At 35.1% G+C, this 24,200-nt stretch overlaps 1 protein-coding gene across 1 annotated transcript in view; it reads right to left on the bottom strand.

Moving 5' to 3' along the window:
- The window catches only part of LOC148946728 (uncharacterized), a 43,829-nt gene extending 22,911 nt beyond the window's left edge, over positions 1–20,918 (bottom strand). Inside the window, exons 1-3 of the mRNA XM_089097099.1 lie at positions 20,686–20,918; positions 3,289–3,457; positions 2,308–2,379 (exon numbers count right to left, since the gene is read on the bottom strand). Of these exons, the coding sequence (XP_088953225.1) occupies positions 2,308–2,379; positions 3,289–3,457; positions 20,686–20,883 (439 nt within the window). The 5' untranslated portion in view covers positions 20,884–20,918. The remainder of the gene's footprint in view (positions 1–2,307; positions 2,380–3,288; positions 3,458–20,685) is intronic.
- Between the last annotated feature and the right edge of the window lie 3,282 nt (positions 20,919–24,200).

The following is a 24,200-nucleotide window of genomic DNA, read 5'->3' as shown; positions in this document are numbered from 1 at the left end:
GCAACAAGAAGACCAAGTACAGGAGAACTCTAAATTGGTATTTCATTAAACGGTTTAAACGGCGGACTAGAAGAAGAGGGTGCGTCACTATGTTGGCCCCAAGTGGCTTGTGTTGCGATGATTTGCCAGCATTCGCAATAACAATCTATAGAATATCTGTCAAACAATTAAGACATTTTTCAGGAACCTCTAATTAGTTGATCAGTTTCTTTGCAATAAATAAATAGTGACGAGAAACATAGATATAGTTAATTCAGCAAGATGTAATAGTTTAAGCTATATTAATCTTAATGGGCTACACACCAGAAGAGGACAGAGTGCATAATGAAACATGAAAAAATACAATATTCTATTATCTTTAATTGAAAAATAATTTCTACTGATCTTGCTCATTTCCAACTTCCCTTTTGAGAACATTATTTTTCAATTTAAACCGCAAAAATAATTATCACGTGCTTAAAACACGTGACAAAGGGGTTCAGATCAATTTTTTTCAAATAAACAAAAACCTTTAATAAAACAACAATACCAAAACTATTATTACTCAAAAATATAGCAAAACATAGATGAGCCCAAATTACCGGGAGAGGTGCCAACCATAATTAATTCTCATCAGTTAATGATTGTATATCGGGATACAATTAAAGAAGGCTTAAAGCGTTTGTGATTAGTCAGATATCCTCTCAAACTTCAGAAAGCTATAAATAAGCACTGTCGAAAAGTATTGACATTATTATTTTCAAGTCAAGATATATTAGCATGATGTGACATTTAGAAGAATAGAAAGAGATGAGACAAGAATAATGCCAACAACTATTGCTTGCTCAATGTCTGGTTTGAGTTAGGACTAGTGTTTAAAAGAATATCTTCATTAGTATTGGGGCATATGGGACTGACCCTTCGGGGAAAAGGGATTACGGATATAAAATCGGGAAAGGGTGACTTTTTAGGTCAAAATTTCTCAGTTGGACAGGGGAAGACAGGAGAACTGGTTTTCATGAATCTCAGGGGGGAGGGGGGCACCACACCCAGTTCAGGTATATTTATTAGTTAGGTTGTAACAAACCGGTATTTGCTTATTTTCCCTTGGAAACTTTTTGAGAGAAAGATGATGTAACCACTTTTATATCATTCCTCTGGGCACAATTACAGATAGTGTGTTTTTTTAGGTGGGGGTGGGAGACCACACAACTCCACGAGTCCTAATCCTTAGGGAAAGTTCAATTTTAGTGTTGCAGCCCCCACAATCAGCCAAAATTACAAGTCAGGCACTCTTAATTTTTCTTAATTATCTATACATTGTATATTGAACATAAATCGTATATTCAACACACAGATTCAAATGAACAAATTATATTGATAACACAATTAAATAGAAAAACAAACGTGGCGCAGCATTTATAAAGCCCGATTCAGACTCATATTCAAACGTCATTGTAATGTTGTAACAAATCACAAATGGAAAAAGTTTATTTTAAATAGAGGAAAAAAAGCCAATTTAAAAAAAAAACCTTACATAACAGCATTTATAATGACATATTTGGATTTTACTCCTAAACAACAACTGACAACTCACTGCAGTACCAATCCACTAGAGGCCCACGTAGCTACGCATGCTCCTCCTCCATCCCAATCTATTCAAAGCCTCCCTCTTTACATCCTCCCAAGAAGTTCAAATTTTCCGTAAATTCTTCCGTACGACCTCCTCCCACACCATTTGGTGACGACCTGCTTTTCGTGTGGCCCTAGATAGTTGGCCAAAAAGGACAATCTTAACTAATCGGTCATCCTTCATTTGCAGAATGTACCCTAGACGTCTCAACCTTTCTCTCATTATAGCCCTAGAAAGCAAGATAGAACCATATTTTTTTGTACAGCCTACTGTTTGAAATGCGGTCAATCAGACGGGTACAACAAAAAAACCGTGGACAATTCCTCTGAAAAACATCTTACGAATCCTCCTCGTTTTACTCCTAAAACTACAGTCTACTCCTTCTACTCTAAAACTACATCAAAATTCATGTAACAACTGAGCTTTGCAAAATAAAAAGCCGACTAGTTTTATCAATATGATTGTCCTTAACTCATTAGTATGTTTATAAACATTTAATAGACAAACACTCACAATGAAATAGACTTCTATGTAGTAAATTATTGATAAAATTTTCTAGTGAAACTGGATTGGCCTATTATTTTTGCTGGATTATAATATGAGATTTGGCCACAGAAATGAGACCCTTATATTATGTAATAAATTAAAAAAAAAAGAAAGAAAGAAAGAGAGAGAGAGAATAAATTAAATCAAACCTGTCACTTCAGGTGTTCCTGTTTTCCTCCTTAGCTTTTTTTCTGAACGAGTTGGAACTTGAATCCAGGTCCCTAAATAATAATAATGAAGATTATAACTTCCCAGTATTCACAACCACAGCATTATTGGCAAGAAGGTTGTAAAGGCCTCAAGAGGGAATACTTATAAAACAAAGTGTGCGTGTATGTAAGATAGAGAGCCAAAAAAGGAGGGAGAGAGGGGGAAACAATAGTAAAAGAGAAAGGAAAGAGAGTCAGTATAATAATAAATTAAAAAATACAAAGGAATTTTTGTTGCAGTAATTTGATGAATACAGAAATGTACAAAGGAGAATGTGCCTTTGGGCATCTGCTCCCCAGAAGTCCCAACATTTAAACAATTTTTTTTTTACTTCTTTTATTTCCCACTTAATTTGCCATTTTTGCGCCTTTGCAAATAACAGACTCTCGTCTGAGGATGATACACTAGCCCATGCATTTGTCATATCCCTCTACTTGCTACTGTTGGGAGCTCTAGCCTTCTGCCTTTGCAAATAATCATCTTGGGTCTTTGGCCCTTGCATAGAGTGATCGGGTCTCTCGTCCTTTCTTTCCACCCCCTATCTCAACTTACTTTGCTTAGCAGATTGGGATACTGGCTCTTGCATGACATAACCACGACGGCAATCCATGCTGGTTTTTTTTTTTACTATTTTTTGAAGCATGGGGAGGGGACTTACAATACATGTCCATAGGTTTCAAAGCTAGTCAGCAAAATTTTCACGTTTCAAACTGACTAGTTATGCTTATTTTTCAGTATACACAAAACAAACACATTTGATTTTAAAGATATAATAGGCATGGTTCCAAAATTACTCTGTATGAATTTTCATATTTCTGGCTTGATTAGTTAAGAATTTTTTTTGGCAAAACACATATATATCAATTAATTGTTTGTTTATTTATGTTAGCACTGGAAAATGGATAAACTAATGTTCCTACCATTAGTAGAATCCTCATTTTCTGCTGAGGCAACAGTTTCCTGCTTTCCTTTCTTCAGTTTTGATTCTACAGCCTTCTTTGGCTCTGTTCTAACTTCCAGAGGTTTATCAGCTGGTTTATGTTTTGATGCAGCATATCCATTAGCAATCTGTCCATTCTGAGTGGATTTCTAAAATTTGAAAATCATTCTTTCTAGATTGAACAAAATATTATAATTGCTAAAAATTATATTGTATTTTAGGTATTTAAGTGGGGTGAAGGATCATACACAGGTGTTGATCGACTTGGTGCTGAAGCGAGTTGTTAGCAGTAATAGAATTTTTGAGAACACAAGGATACAAGCAAGGTTGGCACTTAAGTGGTGGACACTGTGGACAGGTTTAGAATTTTTCAAGCTAAAAAGAATTACTGAATTTAATCAAACAGGCATATTTTATGTCAACTTTTGACCTATGAGATTTCTAAACCTAAGCTGATATTAAAGTTTTTTTTTATTTTATTTCTTTTACACTGACTTATATAGGTCTGAGAGTTTGACAAAAAAAAAACTCAATATTTTTACTGCACAATTTCTAGTGCTTTAACGTCATTGAAATAAGGCCTGTGAAGATAGATGCATAAATCTAGATGATATCAAAAAAGAAAATGATCAAAAATGGTTTTTTTAAGGCCAAAAAAGAATACTGAAAAAACACACAAAGCAAATATTTCGAGAGGACAATCGCCTCTCTTCTTCAGCGCAAATAAAATAGTATATTCAAGGAAAATCCCGAAAAAAAAACACGCGGAAAGTCAATGTAAAAAAAAAAAAAAAAAAAAAAAAAAACAATGAAAAAAAAAAAGGATAAATAAAATTCAATAAAAGCCAGAAATTATAAGAATTAAAGCCAAATACCTAACAACCATAAAGTGAGTCATTCGCCAATATCCGCGATTTGCACACAATCCAAAAAATTATAACTCCCATCAACGGATACTAGAAAAAACTGAGAAATAAAAGAAAAAAATTTCATTCACTCAAAGCAAAACGAACGAATTAAATAAGTTGGAGAACTATGTCATCTGAATATATTATTTTGTTGGCGCTGAAGAAGAGAGGCGGTTGTCCTCTCAAAATACTCGCTTTGTGTGTTTTTTCAGTATTCTCTTTTGGCCTTAAGAACCCCATTTTTGATCATTTTCTTTCCTTTTTTTATGGCAGGCCAATGAGGTTTAATAAATTAAAATCTAAATGCATTAGTACTTTATTAAGTTTAGTAAAGACTTGAAGGAGATTGGCTAACTATTGATCTTATAAAGAGTACTGGGATATTTAATTCTGTGAAACCAGACTGGCTTTAAAACTTCAGTTAATATGAACTCTTATTTTGTTAAGGAATTCATTTAAAAAAATGTGTATTTGTTTTCCAAAGAATGATCATGGACAAAAACAACAACACGTAAAATAACAGAAAATTTGCCAAAGATAGTTAAATTTGTTTAAACCTTAAGAATATTTCGGCTCTATATCCTCAGTAATCTATATATATAAATGAAATATAACTAACAATACAATGGGATGTTTGAAACTAAAATTGAAAATTTTAAACAGTCCCAAGTTTGTTATTTTTATGACGGAAATTCAGTATGGTCTTTGTTGTCATCAATTTAAAAAAGTTTTTCCACAAAACAATTTTATCAAAGAACAGTAAAGAGCTCCATTAAGCCAAGAATGAGCAAAAATAAAGTCAAATAATCTTACAAGCGTAAAACTACCACAAATCACCATCAATAAATAAATGAAACTCAAAACGAACAGAAATTACAATAAATATCCAAGTCAAAAACAAAACAAGCAAAAATTAACAAAAGTAGGGCTGATATCCCCCATGCCTTCTCAGGACCAGAACACAATTTGCACTTTACTGAAAAAAAAACAAAAAACAAATGACCGTGGATTGTCAGTTTAATTGACATATACTAATATTTATACCTCAAAAGTTTTGATATTTTTTTTTATTTATAAAATTAAGAAAAGTGAAAACATTTCAAACGTTTTTTTTTTTCAGTAAAGCGCAAATTGTGTTCTGGTTCTGAGAAGGCATGGGGATTATCAGCCCTACTTATGTTAATTTATGCTCGTTTTGAGTATGACTTGGCTATTTATTACGTTCCCTTACGCAGTAACAATAGTTGTAGCAGTGCTAGAAGCAGTATGGGCGCAGCACCTTTGGTTTCTTTAGCGTCCCCTTTAACACTCACTGGAAATTGCAAATGATTACATACCAGTAGCCAAGTCAGAGGCATATGCGACGCTTTGGCTAAACAAGCTGTGTGGGCACAGCGAGTCTCGATGTTGTTCCATGCAGTTTCTATATATCCCAAACTTATTGCCTGAATATCCTTAGTTTTAATAGGCAGTAGTAGTCGTTGTAGAACTAATTGTATTAGCCTAAACTTTAGTGGCCGTAGCAGTAATAGAGGTAGTAAATATTATTAGCAGTAGTATGAGTAGAAGCAGAAGCATTAGGATGCAAGTATTTTCTTTTGGTTAGTTAAACATTGCTCACAACAAGCCCTGCTAGTTTCAACTTCACATACCCAACTGCTCCTAAGATATTGCTGTTACACCTTTTGACAACCTGCATACAGAGGGCATGCTCTGATTCAGTTCATTCCCCCCCCCCCCAAATAAAAAAATTTCACCTTCATGCCCTTAGGCATAGCTGTAATAGTAGTCACAGTAGTAGTATTGATATTACTAGTAATAGTATTGAATAGCGATAGTGAGACTAGCAGCAGTAGTATTAACTTATGGCCTTTTGGTCAGTTGAACATCCCTTTCAGCAAGTCATGGAAGTTTCAACTTAATACAATTAGCTGTTGCTATGACATAGCTGATATGTCATTTTGGTAACAAGTATGTTTATATGATTCTTGAAATTTTCATCTCAATGCACATAGCCCTACAAGTAGTTGCAATAGAAGTAAGTAGTAGCAAATTTAGCAGTAACAGTAGTATTAGCAGTAGTTTGCACATATTGCCTTTTGGTGACATGATCTTTCCCTTTAAGTATTATCTCAAAGTTTCATTTTAATACCCAAATCAACTCTTGAGATACGCTATTTTGACAATGTGCATTAGCATCTTTTGATTTATTTCAAATTTCCCCTTAATACTTTAAATGGAGTAGTGTGGTGGTAGTAGTTGTAGTAGGCTAGTATTGATAGCATGCAAATAATGCCTTTTTTATAATCTCCCTTAAAATTTCCTGAATTTTCCAATTTAATATACTCAGTTATTCCTGTGTTGTACCCTATTGACAATCTGTATACACATAACGTGTTTTGATTTAGTTCAACATTCCCCTCAACATTCTCTGAACGACTCACATGAATACCATTTATCTCCTTGGAAAGTATAGTTCAAACATGCTTTCCTTTCTCAATAACATATACTATGTGCAAACAATGAACAAATTGCCTAAATTACAGCCCTTGTCCTGAGGACTGTGGGGAGGTTGACATCCCCAATACTGGACCTTTCAACAATGCTGAACAAAAGAGCCCTCTTAAAATTTCGATTGGATGTTTTGGGAATGATCGGCATTGGTGGGAGGGGGTCTGAGTCCCTCCATTCACTTTTGACTCTTAAAAGTTGAATCTTAATTATGTTTAAAATGTTTTAACTTTTTTAACTTTAATAAATAAAAAATTATTAAAACTTTAAGGAATAAATATCAGTATATGTATAGGCTACTAAACTGACAATCCATAGTCCTTTTCTTTTAGTAAAGTGCAAATTATGTTCTATTCTTGAGAAGGTATGGAGGTTTTCAGAGAAGGTATGGGGGTTTTCAAAGACATAATTTCCAGACCTTTCAACTACACTGAACAAAATGGCTATCACAAAATTTTGATTTGTTGTGTTTCAGGAATTGATGGGCGGGGCGGGGTCTTATTGCCCTCCAATCACTTTGACCAACTAAAAGAGCACTAGCCCTTTCAATTTCCAATCAAATGAGCCTTTTTCGAAGTTTCTAAAACGAGAAATGGCCATCTCAAAATTTCTATCAGATGGATTTCAGGAAAATAGAAGGTTGGGGGGGGGGGGGTATCCAACCTTTGAACACTCTCAATCTTAAAAAGGTCACTAGAACTTCTGATTACCAATCCAATGAGCCCCCTTGAAAGTTTATACAATAACCCTTTCTATATAAACCTTGTATGCCCCCAGGGCATGACATTGCTCTTAACTTAGGCATTGTTATTGTGCTGTCTATGATTTAAAGATCATGAATGTGGGCTGTTTGTTGTTTTTGTTGCCCCAGAGATGATTAAATTAAACCAAGGCTCCTACAATACTGGGAGAGGGCCATTCAAACAAAAATTAAAGTTTAAGTGACCAAACGAGTTGGAGGGCAACTAGCCCCCTCCCATGCTCCTTTCCCCCCAAAGGCATCAAAATGAAGTTTTCAGATAGTCATTTGATTATTCATATTTGAAAAGTCCAATAAATATGCCTCTTGGAATGGCATGACCCCATATCCCCTAGTAAAGGGGCAGTAAGTTTTGTAATTTGTCCATTGCTCACATATAGTATTTGTTAATGGAAAACATACAGACATTTTTAGTTTAGGGGAGGGGGAGGGAGAGGGATTTCCTGGGAGAGATCTCATCTGCAAAAGATCATCTAAAAGTTTTCAGTTTCTTCTTTATTTTGATGTAAAAGCTTCTCAAATAATGCAATACTAATACTTATAAATAAACTTTGAAAATTACGATTAAATACTCAAAAAATGGAAAAAAACTAGGTTACTAATTGCATTATTCATTTTTCTTCAGTCCTCTAGATTATGGATTCTCACATCTAAAAAAGAAGGACCTTAGAATTTTTTGTAATCATAGTGTCTAGTTCAAAAGGGACCATGCATAAAACTATTGCAAAGATCTTCTGAAACTTATTTAGTATGCAGAACAAAAAAGGAACAAAATTAACATCTATGCATGTAGGCTCCTCAGTACTATAGCCTCTAACTAATATCAGCTGAAGTCAGTTCTAAGTGCTTGTGTTTAACAAAATGGCTGCCCTCTTTAATACAGGTGTATGCCTATATCAGGGCAAACCATCCGTTTCTGATTGTGGTTCAGAAGTTTTTATTAATTGTGTGTGTTTAATACATAGATAAATGGTAATCTTGGGGAAGCATTTCCCTTCTAGATTAACAATGATGACAAAAGCAGCAGTTTTTGTATTTTTAACCTAGCTTAACCTTTTTTATCATTGCTATGAAAGTAGGTATTTTCAAAGACCACACTGTCTTTCTACAACATACAAATAACAGTTCAATAGGAATCAATCCTTTTATTTGATGGTGAAAACAATGACAAAATCTCTGGATATTTTGGTCACATACACAGTGGCCATCTTCAGCAAATAAACAGGTAAACTGAATCAGCAGGTTAAGTTTATCTGCTGAGGATTGTCACTGTTTATGTGACCAAAATATCCTGGGATTTTGTCATTGCTTCCATTGTCCAATAAAAGGATTTATTCATCCATATTGAACTGCTAAATAGCTGTGAAAGTGCTTTAAAATGTTACTTTGCTAACTAAGTAAATAAAGGTAAGATATATTTTAAACAAAAAATCACTGGGTAAACAAAATCACTAATCCTCAAAACGTTCCATGGCCTGTAAAAGGGTGTCAAATCTCACTTGTGATCATTCTTTTTTCAGTGTGTCTAGCATTAAGAAATATTACTTTCACCATTATAAAAAAAAAAAAAATTGGTAATAAGATTGATAAAATCTTTGCAACAGTATACGTAGTCTCTTCTGAACTAAGCACTTTGAATACAAAAAATCTTAGACCCTACTTTTTTTAGATTTGAGAAACCATAATCTAGAGGCCTGAAGAAAAATGACTTATACAACTAGTAACCTACTTCTTTTTCCATCTTTTGAGTATTTATTTGCAATTTTCAAAGTTTATGTATAAATATTAGTATTGCATTATTTGAGAAACTTTTACAACAAAATAAAGAAGAAATTGAAAAGTTTTTGGTGGTCTCTAGCAGTTGACTGTGTATGTGCCCGAGAATAGAAATTACACACTAAGTTAGTTTTTGTGCATTAAAGACAATAAAAGTGCTATCAGAATTGAGAAATGATCAACAATGTATTTTTATACCTGGCAATGTGTATCACCTTCTGTTCACTGAAATTTTAATACTTTGATTAAGTTAATCAAGTTCAGTTCTTCATAAAAAAAAAAACCCTAATTCAACAGATAAGGAAACATGTTAGGAACCTTGCCTTGTAGATGCTGGGGGAGTATGACAGTCCCAAGTCTGTTAAATGAGGGGGGTTGGGCTGTGGACTTGCAACCTGGAACTGGACCTTGAGGGCATGCCCTTGTGGGGACACATTAGTGCAACTGAAACCCCAAATTAAGCCATGGATCAAACCCCCTTTTGATGACAACTGCCACATTCCCAAGGACAAGATTTACAAATGCAAAACACACCTTAGATTTGGTTTCTGGAATGCATGCACAATGTCTCAAGATTCCAAGACTGAGCAAGCACTAAGAGCTATGCATGTAAACCACCTCAAGCTTCTGGCACTGTCAGAGGTTCAATGGCTAGGTTCTGGATCAAATAAACTAGACAGAAATGTGACTATTATCCACAGTGGATCCAATCAGAAACATGAATTCAGAGTTGCCCTTATGATGACCAATCAAGCTCTACTACAGTGGATGTGATTAATACCAATAATCCTGAAAGTTTGCTTCATGGTGCATGTAAAACTGACAGTAGTAGTATGTTATACATGTCCCAATGACACCTCAGACGAATCAAAAGACGTATTCTATAGACCACTTGACACCACAGCCAAAGACATGCCACAGGACAACATAAAATGTTTTCTAGGAGAGCTCAATGCAAAAGTAGGGAACAGCCAATTGTTCTCTCCACATGTCTTTGGTAAGAATGGCCTGGACCAGCAAATCGAAAATGGGGATTTACTTATTGACTTTGCTCTCTCCAACAACCTTGTAATAGGAGGGACTGTATTTGCCAACTCGGATGTACAAAAATGCTCATGGATATCCACCAATGGCTGTACCCAAAATCAGATAAAAAAAAAAATGCGTTTCTAAACAATCTGGCTAGTGAGAAAAAATTACCATTTGTAACCAATTCAGAAATGGTAATTATTATTTTCATTAGTTTTAACAGCAAAATGTTAATATGAAAACACATTCATATATTTTTTTTTAAACTAGAGATCTCTCAAAAATGATGTCGGTTTTGCAGTGAATTCATTTTCAAGGGGATTCAGGCTCTTTTAAAGATTCCTGCAAATTCGTTTTCAAAATGAAATGTTACTGAACAAAATAACAATTACCATTCCTGAATCTGCTATTGACAGCGATTTTTTCTCACTAGCCCGTTTTTTTTTTAAACACATTTAGAACCCTTTAAGGACTCAAAATGTAATTTCACTCTGAAACAATAATTGGGTTATGAAAGAGCAAAAAACACATCAAGTGATGTATTAATTTTCATCCTACCTAAATTATGCTGTCATTAACAAATTTACTCAAATAAAGTATATTAAGCCTCATAACTTCAGAAACTCCTGAATTATTAGCTTTTAAAAACAAAATTCTAGAATTGCCTTTTCAAAAGCTAGTCAAAGAAAATCAGCCTAAAAATAAAATCCCGAAAAACTTTTTTTTCAAGGTTGACACAGATTAGCTAGCCTACAGAACTGTATTGAAGGCTATGCAATTGGTAAAATTCTAGTTTAGCTACTTTTGGCTATCTTGGAAAGGGGTTTGACTATGAAAATGAAACTTCTAGGGATGGATCTACAGACTAAATTATGGCCTGGGAAGGTATTTTGAAGTACCTACCTCTACTTCCCCTTCTACATAATGCAGATTACTCAATCCAGGGCCAAAAGCATACTCTGGGAATGTATTGCCAAGCTTCCATGTTAACCCTCTTCTGATTTCTAAGTCTTAGAAATTTGCCTAATTGAAATGTCTTTTGACAAAACAACACTTTACCTTAATTTTCAGTGATCAGTTACTTTTTCTCTGTTTTATTTCTGAAAATGCAATTCCTGTTTTTTAGTTTAATTTGAGCCATATCAATGTTTTTTTTTCTCTCTAAATGTAGAAAATGTATTTGCAGATCTTTTAAACCTTATAAATTAGGATTGAGCAAAGTTGTGAAGCTGAGAACAGCTTGCTTGTTCTTTATCTAAGTAGAAAATATGTTTTGCAAGGTTTCACTTTTGAAGTACAAATTTTTTTAAAGGTCATCAAAGGTCACTGCCCTCTAGAGGAAGGAGTGGAGGTATGTACTTTAAAATACAGTAAATTTGTAGTTGGCTATATAATTTATCTAGGATAAAAGTGAAAACGTCACTTGATGCCTTTTTTTTCTCTTTCATAATTCAATAATCACTTCTGGGGCTAATTGCATCTTGAGCCCTTAAAGGGACCCCAAAGGTATTTCATTTTTATAACCACACAAAGAAGTTATCAACATTAGTAAAGGTATTGAAAAGTGGTCAATAATTTATAAATAAGTTGCTGGGATAAGTATTCTAAATATACTTATTTATAACAATTCAAACCTTGTTTATTAGGTAGCTCAAATATAAACCGTTTTCCTACTGTTTCAATTTAACTGTGTGTTTTTTTAATGCTGTCAACAAAAATAGTGTTGAATTTTGCCATTTGAAACTTTGCTGTTAACAATTCAGGGTACATTTCAATTCAGGGTATATATTTGCACATTAAGGGGTGAGGGGGTGGGGGGTAAAGTTCATGGTAAATTTGCAGTGGGCCATATAATTTAGCTAGAATGAAACTGAAAACATCATTTGATGCTTTTTTATACTTACTTTGAAAATGGGATAGAGATTTATTAATACTAATATTTGGGTCAGTAAGATTATACAAATGGATAATTTTACAGTTTCTTGTCCAAGGAGGCAAATGTAAAAGATACTTAGCAAATCTGAAGAAAATTGATCGTAGGTGCTTTTTAGCTGTAACTGTAAAGAATTTCCAGAAGGGAGCAATGTAAAGCAGATGTGGAAGGCCTGTGGCGTTGTAGATGGATGCTAGAAGGTAATGGTTGAAGTGTAATTTACTTTTTACAATTCCAATTTAAGAAATGCTAATTTTATGCTCAATATCAGAAATCAGCAAATGACGTGTTTGGCCAATAAATGCGCCAATTGGAAGGCCCAGGTATGTAATATGGTCTGCGGGTTTGATAAGAGAACCCTCCAGATTTAGGATAGAAGTAGAGGGATTTCGCCAATTGAAAAGGACAACTTTGATTCTCTCAGGATTAAAAGACAGTCCAATTTTTGAATATTCATCTTTGAGGATTTTGAAATTCTGCTCAAGGTGCTGGATTGTACTGCTGAGATTCAAGATGTCATCAGCATAACAAATAAAAGACATATCAATCCAAGGATGTATGAAGTAAGACACTTTGCCTGAGCATCCCAGACACTATTATTGAACAGGGTTGGGGAAGTCATAGCTCCCTGTCTATTCCCTTTCTTAACAAGGATGGGATACTAAGGAATCATAGGCATATTTGAGGGATTTGAACAGCTAGGCCTCACACAAGAATTAATGCAATTGTATTGGGATTGATGAAGTACAGGGGTAAACAGGATGAGAGTTTTAAATGTACTCTAAAATTCCTACATAAATTCCTGGGAACACAGACAACTGATGGGTTTACACCTTGCTTTGCCATATGAAGAGGCATGGACAAATGAGCTTGGCCTCACACAAGAATTAATGCAATTGTATTGGGATTGATGAAGAGCCAACTACAGGGGTAAACAGGATGGGAGTTTTAAATGTACTCAGAAATTCCTACATAAATTCCTGGGAACACAGACAACTGATGGGTTTACACCTCGCTTTGCCATATGAAGAGGCATGGACAAATGAGTTAAGGAATTGAATGCTCATTTAACATCATGTCTGGCAAGGACGAGACTGTCCCCCAAAGATTCAGCATTGGCAAGGGCAGCAAAAACTGCTGTAAGAGCTTGAGAACAGCCAAGATTAGCCAGAAAACCAAACTGATATGGGGGGAAATAGCATTTCAGTCTTAGCTCATCAACAAAAAGGAGCTTGAAAAGTTTACAGAGTTTAGTAGAGATGGTGATGAGATAGAAAGAGGAACATTGCAACTCAGATTTTCCTTTTTGGGGAATTCAAGTCAGATCCCCAATGCAGAACAAGGAAGGAACAATACCTGTATCAAATATCAGTTGCATGAGAAGGCTGAGATGATTCACCAGTAAACAACTTCTATTAATGATGTGTAGAGTGCTCACCTTGTCTATCCCACAAGATGCTTTCTTTTTGAGTTGGGATATGGCTTTTATGACAGCATCACAAGTAACAACAAAATCAAGGTCAGGGGATTCAACAATGAAGTTATAAAGCTTGTTGCAAAATTGTGACTCTAAAACAGTAGTAAGGAAAGTAAGGAATATTACAGTTCAAAAACTTCATTTGAAAAATGGGACATCCATTTGGACAGAGGAATGTCATTTGGGTCTGGCAAATTGGAGGAGACAGTACAAGGTAATACCTTCCACAGTAGATCAGGTGAATTTTGGACTTTCTTGGAATAAAGTGTCTGCATTTTACATTGATGAAGGGCAAGTTCCTTAGCAAAACATTTGTTTGATACTTTTCTCAATTCATTGGCTATCACAAGGTTCAGACAGTGCTATATTTCCTAACCACCCAGGAACTTGGGCGCCAATACAGATATTTCTAAGAAAAACTGCCTTTTTTTCAGTGCACAAAAGGCACATGGCAGATTTCTGCAGAATGGATATAAAGAGTTAATCTAACTTTATTAATGTCTTAATGGAAAACTTTTGCAGAAAATCAAATAAAACCTGGATCTTGTTAAGGATGCTATCAGAAGTTTCAATGTACTGAGATGTATTATATTTTTTTTCAATTACAACAAGTACACCATTTATGCCAGTGAACAGTATGAGTCTGTAACACTGGAATCTGAGAAGCTTCTCATTTAAAACTAGAAGCAATAGGAAGGTGGCCTGAAACTTGAAATTTAGGAAATACCTCAGCACAAAGTATATGAAGATTGTTACACAATGTCCTCAAGGTCAAATGTGCCAGAGGAAGAATGTATGTAAATAAACCAAGCAGATTGCTGTTGAACTTTAAAATCATCACCAAATATTCTGTATAGTACAGAAGCATGGATAGAGGCTGAAGGCAAACAGCAATTAAAATCACCTATAATGAAACACAGGATCTTCAGTTTAAGAACATCACAGAGACAAGAACTAAGTTTACTAACTGCTAATGCAAAATCTCTCTCCAAATCTTCATCTTTGTAATCTGTGGGAAAATAAAAATTTATAACTATGCACTTATCTACTCAAACAGCTAAAAGATTATCACTAGAAAAGAAAGCACAAACTAAGATTTGATAATATTTAAGTAGCAATACCACCAGAAGCTCTGCCTTTAGAAGCACCATGCTGGAACTGAGAAAATTAAGTTGGCACTAATGTCAAGTAAACCAAGGTTGTGTTTAGTCAGTAAATGTTCCTGTAAACCCAGAATATCATGATTATGAAGCATATTCTCAAGAATAGGTAGTTTGTTAATAAGACTACCATTATTGTTCCAAAATAGAAAGTGAATATCCATTTAACTGCTTAGCTGCCTGTTTATTGGTTTGAGCATTACCAGGGCATTTGATACTGTAACATGTGTGACCAGACACTTTACATATAATGCAGAATACATTCTAAGTACATGGATCATCCTGGTGGAAGATTGCTCTGTAATTCACATATAATACATTCAGGGCCTCTTTAAGGGCTCAAGATGTATTTAGCCCCAGGAGCAATTATTGAGTTATGAAAGAGCACAAAAAAGGCATTAAATGACATTTTCACTTTAATCCCAGTTAAATTATACAGCCAACAACAAATACTTTCCCAGGACATACTTTAGACTGTAGATCTATCCCTGAAAGTTTCATTTTCCTGACCTAACCCCTTTCCAAGATAAATGAAAAGTAGCTAAACTAGAATTTTACCAAATATTTGCCCAGTAGGAACTATTGGTATAAGTTTGGGACCAGTACTAGTCATAAGGAGACATGTTAAGAAAACAATTCTTATTTTATAATATGCATAATAATCCTAGTTAACATATTTTCCAGTGAGAGCACCTTTATCATCACTATTTTCACTGTTCTACAATTATTTTTAGCAAAATTGTGAAAAATAAACATATTTGATTGCCTTTTTCCATTTTCAGTTATTCTATACAGGGAAGTTAAACACCATCACTGCCATCTACCAAAATAATATAAATAGGCTAAAATTAGGTTACAAGATATAAATAGGCTTAGGTTAGATTAGCTAGATTAGGTTAGATTAGCTACAAACACCCTCTTAGGTGTTTGTTTTAAAATGACTTTCAAGACTTTGAGAAAAGACAAAATATTGAAAAATGTGATTGTAAAACTGGAAAAACAAGGAAAATAGTGAGGATAAAGGTGCCCTTGGATAACATGTTAACTAGCCCACTATAGTTTTGCACATTATGAAATAAGAATTGTTTTCTTAACATGTCTCCTTATGACCAGTACTGGTCTCAAGTTTATACCAAACTATTTTATTAGTAAACATTTAAATTAACAGATTATTCAGATAGCTAAAAAACAAACTTACCTCAACAGTCAGAATTGCATCCTGAATCCAAATTTAAAATTCATGTGTTGGAAATGAACTTTACCCCCAACCATGTATAGACCATTTCACAGTAACCTATATATTTGCACATTAGGGGATGATAGGGGGGGGGTGGTTGTAAAGTTCAAACTAACCTCTACAGTTGGAATTGCATCCTGAATCCAAGAATATTCATTTGGGTAAAATTCTACTTTTAGCTACTTTTGGCTATCTTGGAAAAGGGGCGGGAAATGATACTTTCAGGGATGGTTTTACAGGTTAAATAATACTCCAGGAACAAGTTCATTCCCCCTCTTCTTCTCCCTTTAGAGGGTCCTGAAATTTGCCTACATGACATTTAAGCAGAAGATCTATTTTTCAAGGTTTCATTTTTATAACACAGATCTTTAAAGGCCATCAAAGGTCAGGACTCTCTAGAGGGAGAAGGGGTGGAGGTAGTTAGGCTACTTTAAAATATCTTCCAGGATATACTTTAGCCTGTAGACCCATCCCTGAAAAATTCTACTTTAGCCACTTTTGGCTATCTTGGAAAAAGCTAAGTTAAGAAAATGAAACTTTCAGGGATGGGTCTAGAGGATAAAGTATGTCCAGGGAATGTATTTTGAAGTACTTACCTACACTCCTTCTCCCTCTAGTGGGTCTTGATATTTGCCTACATGACAGGTCTAACCTACTAGAATTTTTAAAAACAATATTTTACCGTAATTTTCAGTTATCGGTTTCTTTTCCTCTGGGTTTGGTTCTGAGAATACAATTCATTTTATTTGAGTAGAATTTAAAGCCATATTAGGCTAATGTTTTTTTTTCAAAATTTAAGAAATGTAGGCTATTTCCATATCTTTAAAACTTTGTATAAATTGAGATTGAGCAAAGTTGAAAACAATTTTGGGTAAATTTTTACCAAATCATATTATTGACTTATGAATAAAGTGAATATACCACTTGAAGCCTTTTTTCATGCTCTTTCCAAATATAATAATCATTTTTGTTGGCAATGAATTTTACCCCCACCCCTATATACCAATTCAGTGTATATATTTGCAAATTTGGGGGGTGGGGGTAAAGTTTAAACTTACCTCCCATTTACATCAGAAATAAAATTTGCCCTCCCCCCTAATGTGCAAGGTATATAGGGTTGGTGGTAAAATTTATTTCCAACAAAAATGATTATTATATTTGGAAGGAGCATAAAAGAAGGCATCATGTGGTATATTCACTTTATTTTTTTAGTCAATAATATGATTTGGTAAAAATTTACCCAATTTTGTTGTACTTCATTTGAGCAGAAGATCTATTTTGCTAGGTTTCACTATTAGGTAAAATTCTACTTTAGTTACTTTTGGCTATCTTGGAAAGGGGTTTTTAATTAAATTAATTTAATTGGAAAGGGGTTGGGTTAGAAAAATTAAACTTTCAGGGATGGATCTACATGCTAAGGTATGTCCCGGGAAGGTACTTTGAAGTACCTACCTCCACTCCTCCCCCCCCTCTATATAATGGTAAATTACTGCACATTACTAGTTGTTTTAGCTCACATTTCATCCTATATTACTATCATAATTATAAATCACTGCTTACATTACATAACTTCAGCTTTTAACCTTGTTCATTAAAATATATTCCAAAATCCTATTTTCGTTTAACAGTCATTGCTTTAACTTATTTACTATCTAGCTGACATTGCTTCTGGAACCCGTTTGTGATGTCCCAAATTCGCTTATCATAACCCCTTTAACACCAGCATGCAAGAGCCATGTGATAGAAGACGACTCTGTGTTGATATGCCAATTAAGCTTTATTGACTAGGGAAAAAATCTTACAAGAGATGGATCAGTAAATAAATACAACTTGTTTTTAAAGGACAAATTATGTTATAAGAAGATGTTTTTATTTTTATAGGTCCATGCTCTCATGAAGCTTTTTAAATATTTCTGAAGCACTAATTGATAGAGTACTACAAACATCGGAATTGACTTTAGAAGACAAGTTATGTCATGGGAAGATGTTTTTGAAATCCCCCCTCCCCAAAACTTGAAAATTTCTAAAATTCTACTTAAGAATCTTTTTAAATATTTCTAAAGCACTAATTGATAGAGCATTACAAATCTCAGAATCAACTTTAGAGAACAAATTATGTTATGGGAAAGTGTTTTTGAAATCACCCTTCCCCCCAAACTCAAAATTTTCAAAAATTCTACTTTAGAAGCTTTTTAAATATTTCTAAAGTGCTAAGACATAGAGCGCTACAAACATCAGAATCGACTTTAGAGGACAATTTATGTTATGGGAAGATGTTCTTAAATACCCCTTCCCCCCAAACTCAAAATTTTCCAAAATTCTACTCTAGAAGCTTTTTAAATATTTCCAAAACACTAACAGATAGCATGCTAAAAACATCAGAATTGACTTTAGAGGCCAAATTAATTGTACAATAACTCCCCCTTCCCCCCAAACTCAAATTTTTTTTGAAATCCCCCTTTGCCCCAAACTCAAAATTTTCCAAAATTCTACTTTAGAAGCTTTTTTAAATATTTCTAAAGTGCTAAGACATAGAGTGCTATAAACATCAGAATCAACTTTAGAAGACAAGTTATGTAATGTGACGATGTTTTTGAAACCCTCCTTCCCCCCAAACTCAAAATTTTCCAAAATTCTACTTTAGAAGCTTTTTAAATATTTGTAAAGCGCTAAGACATAGAGCGCTACAAACATCAGAATTGACTTTAGAGGGCAATTTATGTCATGGGAAGATGTTTCTGAAATTCCCCTTTGCCCCAAACTCAAAATCTTCCAAAATTCTACTTTAGAGGCTTTTTTAAAAATTTCTAAAGCGCCAAGACATAGAGCGTTACAAATACCAGAATCGGCTTAAGAGGACAAGTTATGTCACAGGAAGATGTTTTTGAAATCCCCCTTCCCCCCAAACTGAAAATTTTCAAAAATTCTACTTTAAAAGCTTTTAAAATATTTCTAAAGCACTAATAGATAGAGTGCTAAAAGCATCAGAATCAAATTCAGAGGACCCATTATATCACAGGAAGAGCTTTTTAAAATCCCCCTTCCCCCCAAACTCAAAATTTTCTAAAATTCTACTTTAGAAGCTTTTTAAATATGTCTAAAGGACTAATTGATAGAGGGCTAAAAATCTTAGAATTTACTTTAAAATACAAGTGACTTCATTGGAAGATTTTTTTGAAATCCCCCCTCCCCAAAACTCAAAAATGTCAAAATTATACTTAAGTAGCAGCTTGACAGTATCTAAAGCACTAATAGATAGCACACTACAGATATCAGAATCAACTTCAGAGGACAAATTATGTTATGGGAAGATGTTTTTTAACCCCCTTCCCCCCAAACTCAAAATTTTACTTTAGAAGCTTTTTTAAATATCTCTAAAGTGCTAAGACATAGAGCACTACAAACATCAGACATACAAACATAGAATTTTGGAACATTTTGAGTTTGGGGGGAAGGGGGATTTCAAGAACATCTTGCCATAACATAATTTGTCCTCTGAAGTTGATTCTGATATTTGTAGCACTCTTATCTATTAGTGCTTTAGAAATATTTAAAAAACTTCTTGAGAAGAATTTTAGAAATTTTTGAGTTTTGGGGAGGGGGGATTTCAAAAACATCTTCCCATGACATAACTTGCCTTCTAAAGTCAATTCTGATGTTTGTAGTGCTTCAGGAATATTTAAAAAACTTCATGAGCGAATAGACCTATAAAAATAAAAACATCTTCTCATAACATAATTGGTCCTCTAAAAACAATTTGGATTTTTTTACTGGTCTATCTCTTGTCAAATCCTTTCCCTAATCAATAATGTTTAAATATCTTATCAACACACAGTTGTCTTCTACCTCATGGGACCTGCATGCTAGTGTTAAAGGGGTTATGAAAAGAAAAGATGGGATATCACAAATGGGTTCCATAAGCAATGTCAGCTAGATAGTAAATAAGTTAAAGCAATGACTGTTAAACGAAAATAGGATTTTGGAATATATTTTAATGAACAAGGTTAAAAGCTGAAGTTATGTAATGTAAGCAGTGATTTATAATTATGATAGTAATATAGGATGAAATGTGAGCTAAAACAACTAGTAATGTGCAGTAATTTACCATTATATAGAGGGCAGAGTGGAGGTAGGTTCTTCAAAATACCTTCCCGGGACATACCTTAGCATGTAGATCCATCCCTGAAAGTTTCATTTTCCTAAGTAAACCCCTTTCCAAGATAGCCAAAAGCAACTAAAGTAGAATTTTACCCACTTTTGTAACACACACAATTTTAAAGGTCATCATAGGTCAGGATCCTCTAGAGGAAGAAGGAATGGAGGTAGGTAGGTCTAGCCTACTTCAAAATTCCTTCCTGAACATAATTTAGCCTGTAGATCCATCCCTGAAAGTTTCATTTTCCTAACCTAACCCCTTTCCTAGAAAGCCAAAAGCAGCTAAAGTAGTGGCCAAGATCAGTGAATGGCAAATCAAATGGGCTTATGTTAGCCTAGCGTTTTTTTCTAGCCTAGGCCTATCTGATTTCTGCTTTGTAATAAACATAAGAATTTTGATGATTTATCATTTAAAGTCAAACTGTGCTCACCTTGTTGTTTGACCTCACAATTTTCACCTTGTCTGCTTTCCTCTTATTGCTGGCTGTCTTCTTCTCATCCAAGAGCTGATAGTTGATTGGAGGTTCTGATACCCTTTTAAAACCATAAGAAAAAATTAAAGTTGCAGCTGCCGCAACTCCTACCACAGGTGCCAAAATATACCACTCTGTTCCCATATTAATATCCATTTTATTTAGAGAAATTAGGCTTCTAGTCTAGATAATTTAAGAAATTGCGGTTGTCAACATAAAAGAGCGTGTTTAATTTAATGATTGTGCTGGACGGAAACCGCAGCTACGTTTTTAGTTGGCATTGCAATATTGGTAGATAATTGACAATAAATGGGCATCTCAAAATTTCTATCACATGTATTTTGGAAAAATACGAGGTGTGTGGGGGGGGGAGTTGGGTATTTACCCTCTTATCACTTTGAACCTTAAAAAGGGCACTAAAGCTTCTGATTACCAATCCAACGTGCCCCCTCCGAAGTTTATAGGATCGCCCTTTCCATATATACCTTACATGCCCTTAGGGCATAACTTACCTTGCCCTGAGGGCTGTGGGGGGGGAGTGGTTTTCATCCTCAAAGACATAATTTCTCGTCCTTTCAATTACGTTGAACGAATGGCTATCTCAAAATTTTGATAGGATGTGTTGTGGGCGAGGGAGGAGGGTTATTTGCCCTCCAATCACTCTCGACTATTAAAAGGGCACTGGCACTTTCAATTTCCAATCGAATGACCTGTTTTCAAATTTTCTACGACAACAGATGGTCATCTCGAAATTTCTATTAGATGTATTTTTGGAAAACACGAGGTGTGGGGGGGTATCCGCCTTCCGATCACTCTGAGTTTTAAAAAGGGCTCAAGAACTTCTTATTACGAATCCAATGACCTCTCTTCGAAGTTTATACGATCAAGCTTTCTATGTATACCTTATATGCTCCCCAGGAATAACTCACACTTTTTGCCCTGAGGGCTGTGGGGGATTTGCTATCAATAAAGACATAATTTCCGGACCTTTTACTTACGTTGAACAAAATGGCTATCCCAAAATTTTTACTGGATATGTTTGGGGAAATGGTGAGCGTGGAATGGATGTTAGAGCCCTCCAATCACTTTCGACAATTAATAAGGGCACTGGCTCTTTTAATTTACAATCGGACGGGCTGTTTTTGAAGTTTCTAGACGACAATAAATGACCATCTCAAAATTAAAATCAGATGCATTTCGGGAAAACACGAAGTGTAGAAGGAATCGACTTTCCGATCACTCTGAATCTTAAAAAGAGAACTAGAACTTCTGATTACCAAACCAATGAGCTCCCTCTGAAGTTTATACAATCACCTTTCTGTATATACCTTATTTGCCCCCAGGGCATAACTTATAACCCTTGCCCTCAGGGCTTTGGGGGGAGAGGGCGTTTGTCATCCTCAAAGACATAATTTCCAGACCTTTAAATTTCGTTGAATAAATTTGCTATCTCAAAATTTTTATTGGGTGTGTTTGGGGAAATGGTGAGCGTGGGGAGGGGTTAGTTGCCCTCCAAACACTTTCGACTTTTAAAAAATGACATTGGCACTTTCAATTCCCAATCGAATGAGCTGTTTTTGAAGTTTCTCTGACAACAAATGGTCATGTCAAAATTTCTATCAGATGCATTTCAGGAAAAAACGAAGTTTGGGGGTTGGGGGTATCCACCCTCTGATCACTCTGAATCTTAAAGAAGGCACTAGAACTTATGATTACCAATCCAATGAGCACCCTCTAAAGTTTATACGATCACCCTTTCTATATATGCCTTATATGCCCCTAGGGCACAAATTACAACCCTCGCCCTGAGGGCTGTGGGCGTTGTCATCCTCAAAGACATAATTTCCGGAACTTCAATTACGTTGAAAAAAATCGCTATCTAAAAAGTTTTATTGGATGTGTTTGGAGAAACGGTGGGCGTAGGGGGGATTAGTTGCCCTCATATCACTTTTTACTGTTAAAAAGGGCATTAGCCCTTTCACTTTCCAGTCGAATGAGGTCTTTTCAAAGATTCTACGGCAACATATGGCCATCTCAAAAGTTCTATCTGATATGTTTCGGAAAAATATGAGGTTTGGGGGGTGTATCCACCCTCTGATCATTCTAAATCTCGAAAAGGGCACTAGAACATCTGATTACCAATCCAATGAGCCCCCTCTGAACTTGATACGATCACCCTTTGTATATATACCTTATATGCCCCATAGTACAGTCAATATAAGGTTTGACCGCAAACAAATTGCAACAGAAATGATTTTTACACCATCTTGTAGAGAAACAAAAACTGTAAAACATATAAAAAGTTGAGAAGCCTAATAGGGTGAAAAATTTGCGTTTGTTAGCATTTTGTGTTTTATTTTTCGTTTTTAAGACTAAATTTTCGATTTTCTCAAGGCGTAGAGTTTACTTCATGGGAAACACATTTCTGATGTAGTTTTATGTGCTGAACTCAAATATTACATCAGATTTAAGATACGGTGAACCAAAAGTGTTTCACATTCATCACCATTCACGAAGTTCGCGATTCTATTATAACATAGTCGTTTGACCACATTTCTTGAGTAGTTTTATGCGATGAAGTCGAATATCATATCAGATCAAGGATATGTTCAACCGACAGTGTTTCACATTCATCACCAAAAGGTTTCTTTAAAATAATCAATCATCTCTTAATGTATTAACTGACTAATATCACAGGTAACAAAAATTACATTGGTAAAAGGCAGGCAACTTTTCAAATGACTTGCGACATTAATCACTGGCAGTGTAGTTTGAAATTTCGTCATCGAGATCGTCAATGAGATCTTCTGATTTGGGAGAATTATCACATTCTGCTCCCTGACAAGTTTTGCATGCGAGAGTGCAAGACATACCGTTTCTGACACAAGTGCACCGAGCAGAGGTGCAGTTTGAACGGCAGGAACACTTAACAATCTTAAGAAGTTGGGGAGGTGCTGGGGGTAGGTCCGTCATCACAGGGTATAATGTGCCATTTCGGTCCTTCCAGCCCCACTCTTGAGGGTCCAATTCTAGATTACGGTCGTCATTCCAGGCGTGTACCTGAAAGTAAACTCTATAGCTGTGAAATGCTGCAGAGTTGGATGTGGGAGGTAGCTGCTCTGGGTGAACAAAAGCCGTTGCTGTGACGAGCTTTCTTTCGAAGAGCTGCTTTCGAAGCTCGTTCAGATTTCCCCCTTCTTTCCACCATATATTATAAGAAGTGCGTCTTCTCCGGCTTCCTTAACTTCGATTTTTGTTGCTGCCTTCTTCATAAATACCTTGGCAGATGCTCGAAAACTTTCGTCTTCTATCACTTTTTTCAGGGTAAGACCTTTTCCGATGTTGTGGACAAGTGATGTAGAATCACACCCAAGGAATGCATGGGCAAAGAGGATCAGACCACATACTTCTTGGCCTAATATTTTTTTTATTTCATGAACATCCCAGCACGTTCGCTATTTATTTTTCTTTGG

Source organism: Artemia sp. Qi Xiang Cuo, chromosome 11, assembly GCF_049724085.1.
Source record: "Artemia sp. Qi Xiang Cuo chromosome 11, ASM4972408v1, whole genome shotgun sequence".
Lineage (NCBI taxonomy): Eukaryota > Metazoa > Arthropoda > Branchiopoda > Anostraca > Artemiidae > Artemia > Artemia sp. Qi Xiang Cuo.
The sequence above is the reverse complement of the archived record's forward strand: the minus strand, read 5'-3'. Positions and strand labels throughout refer to the sequence as shown.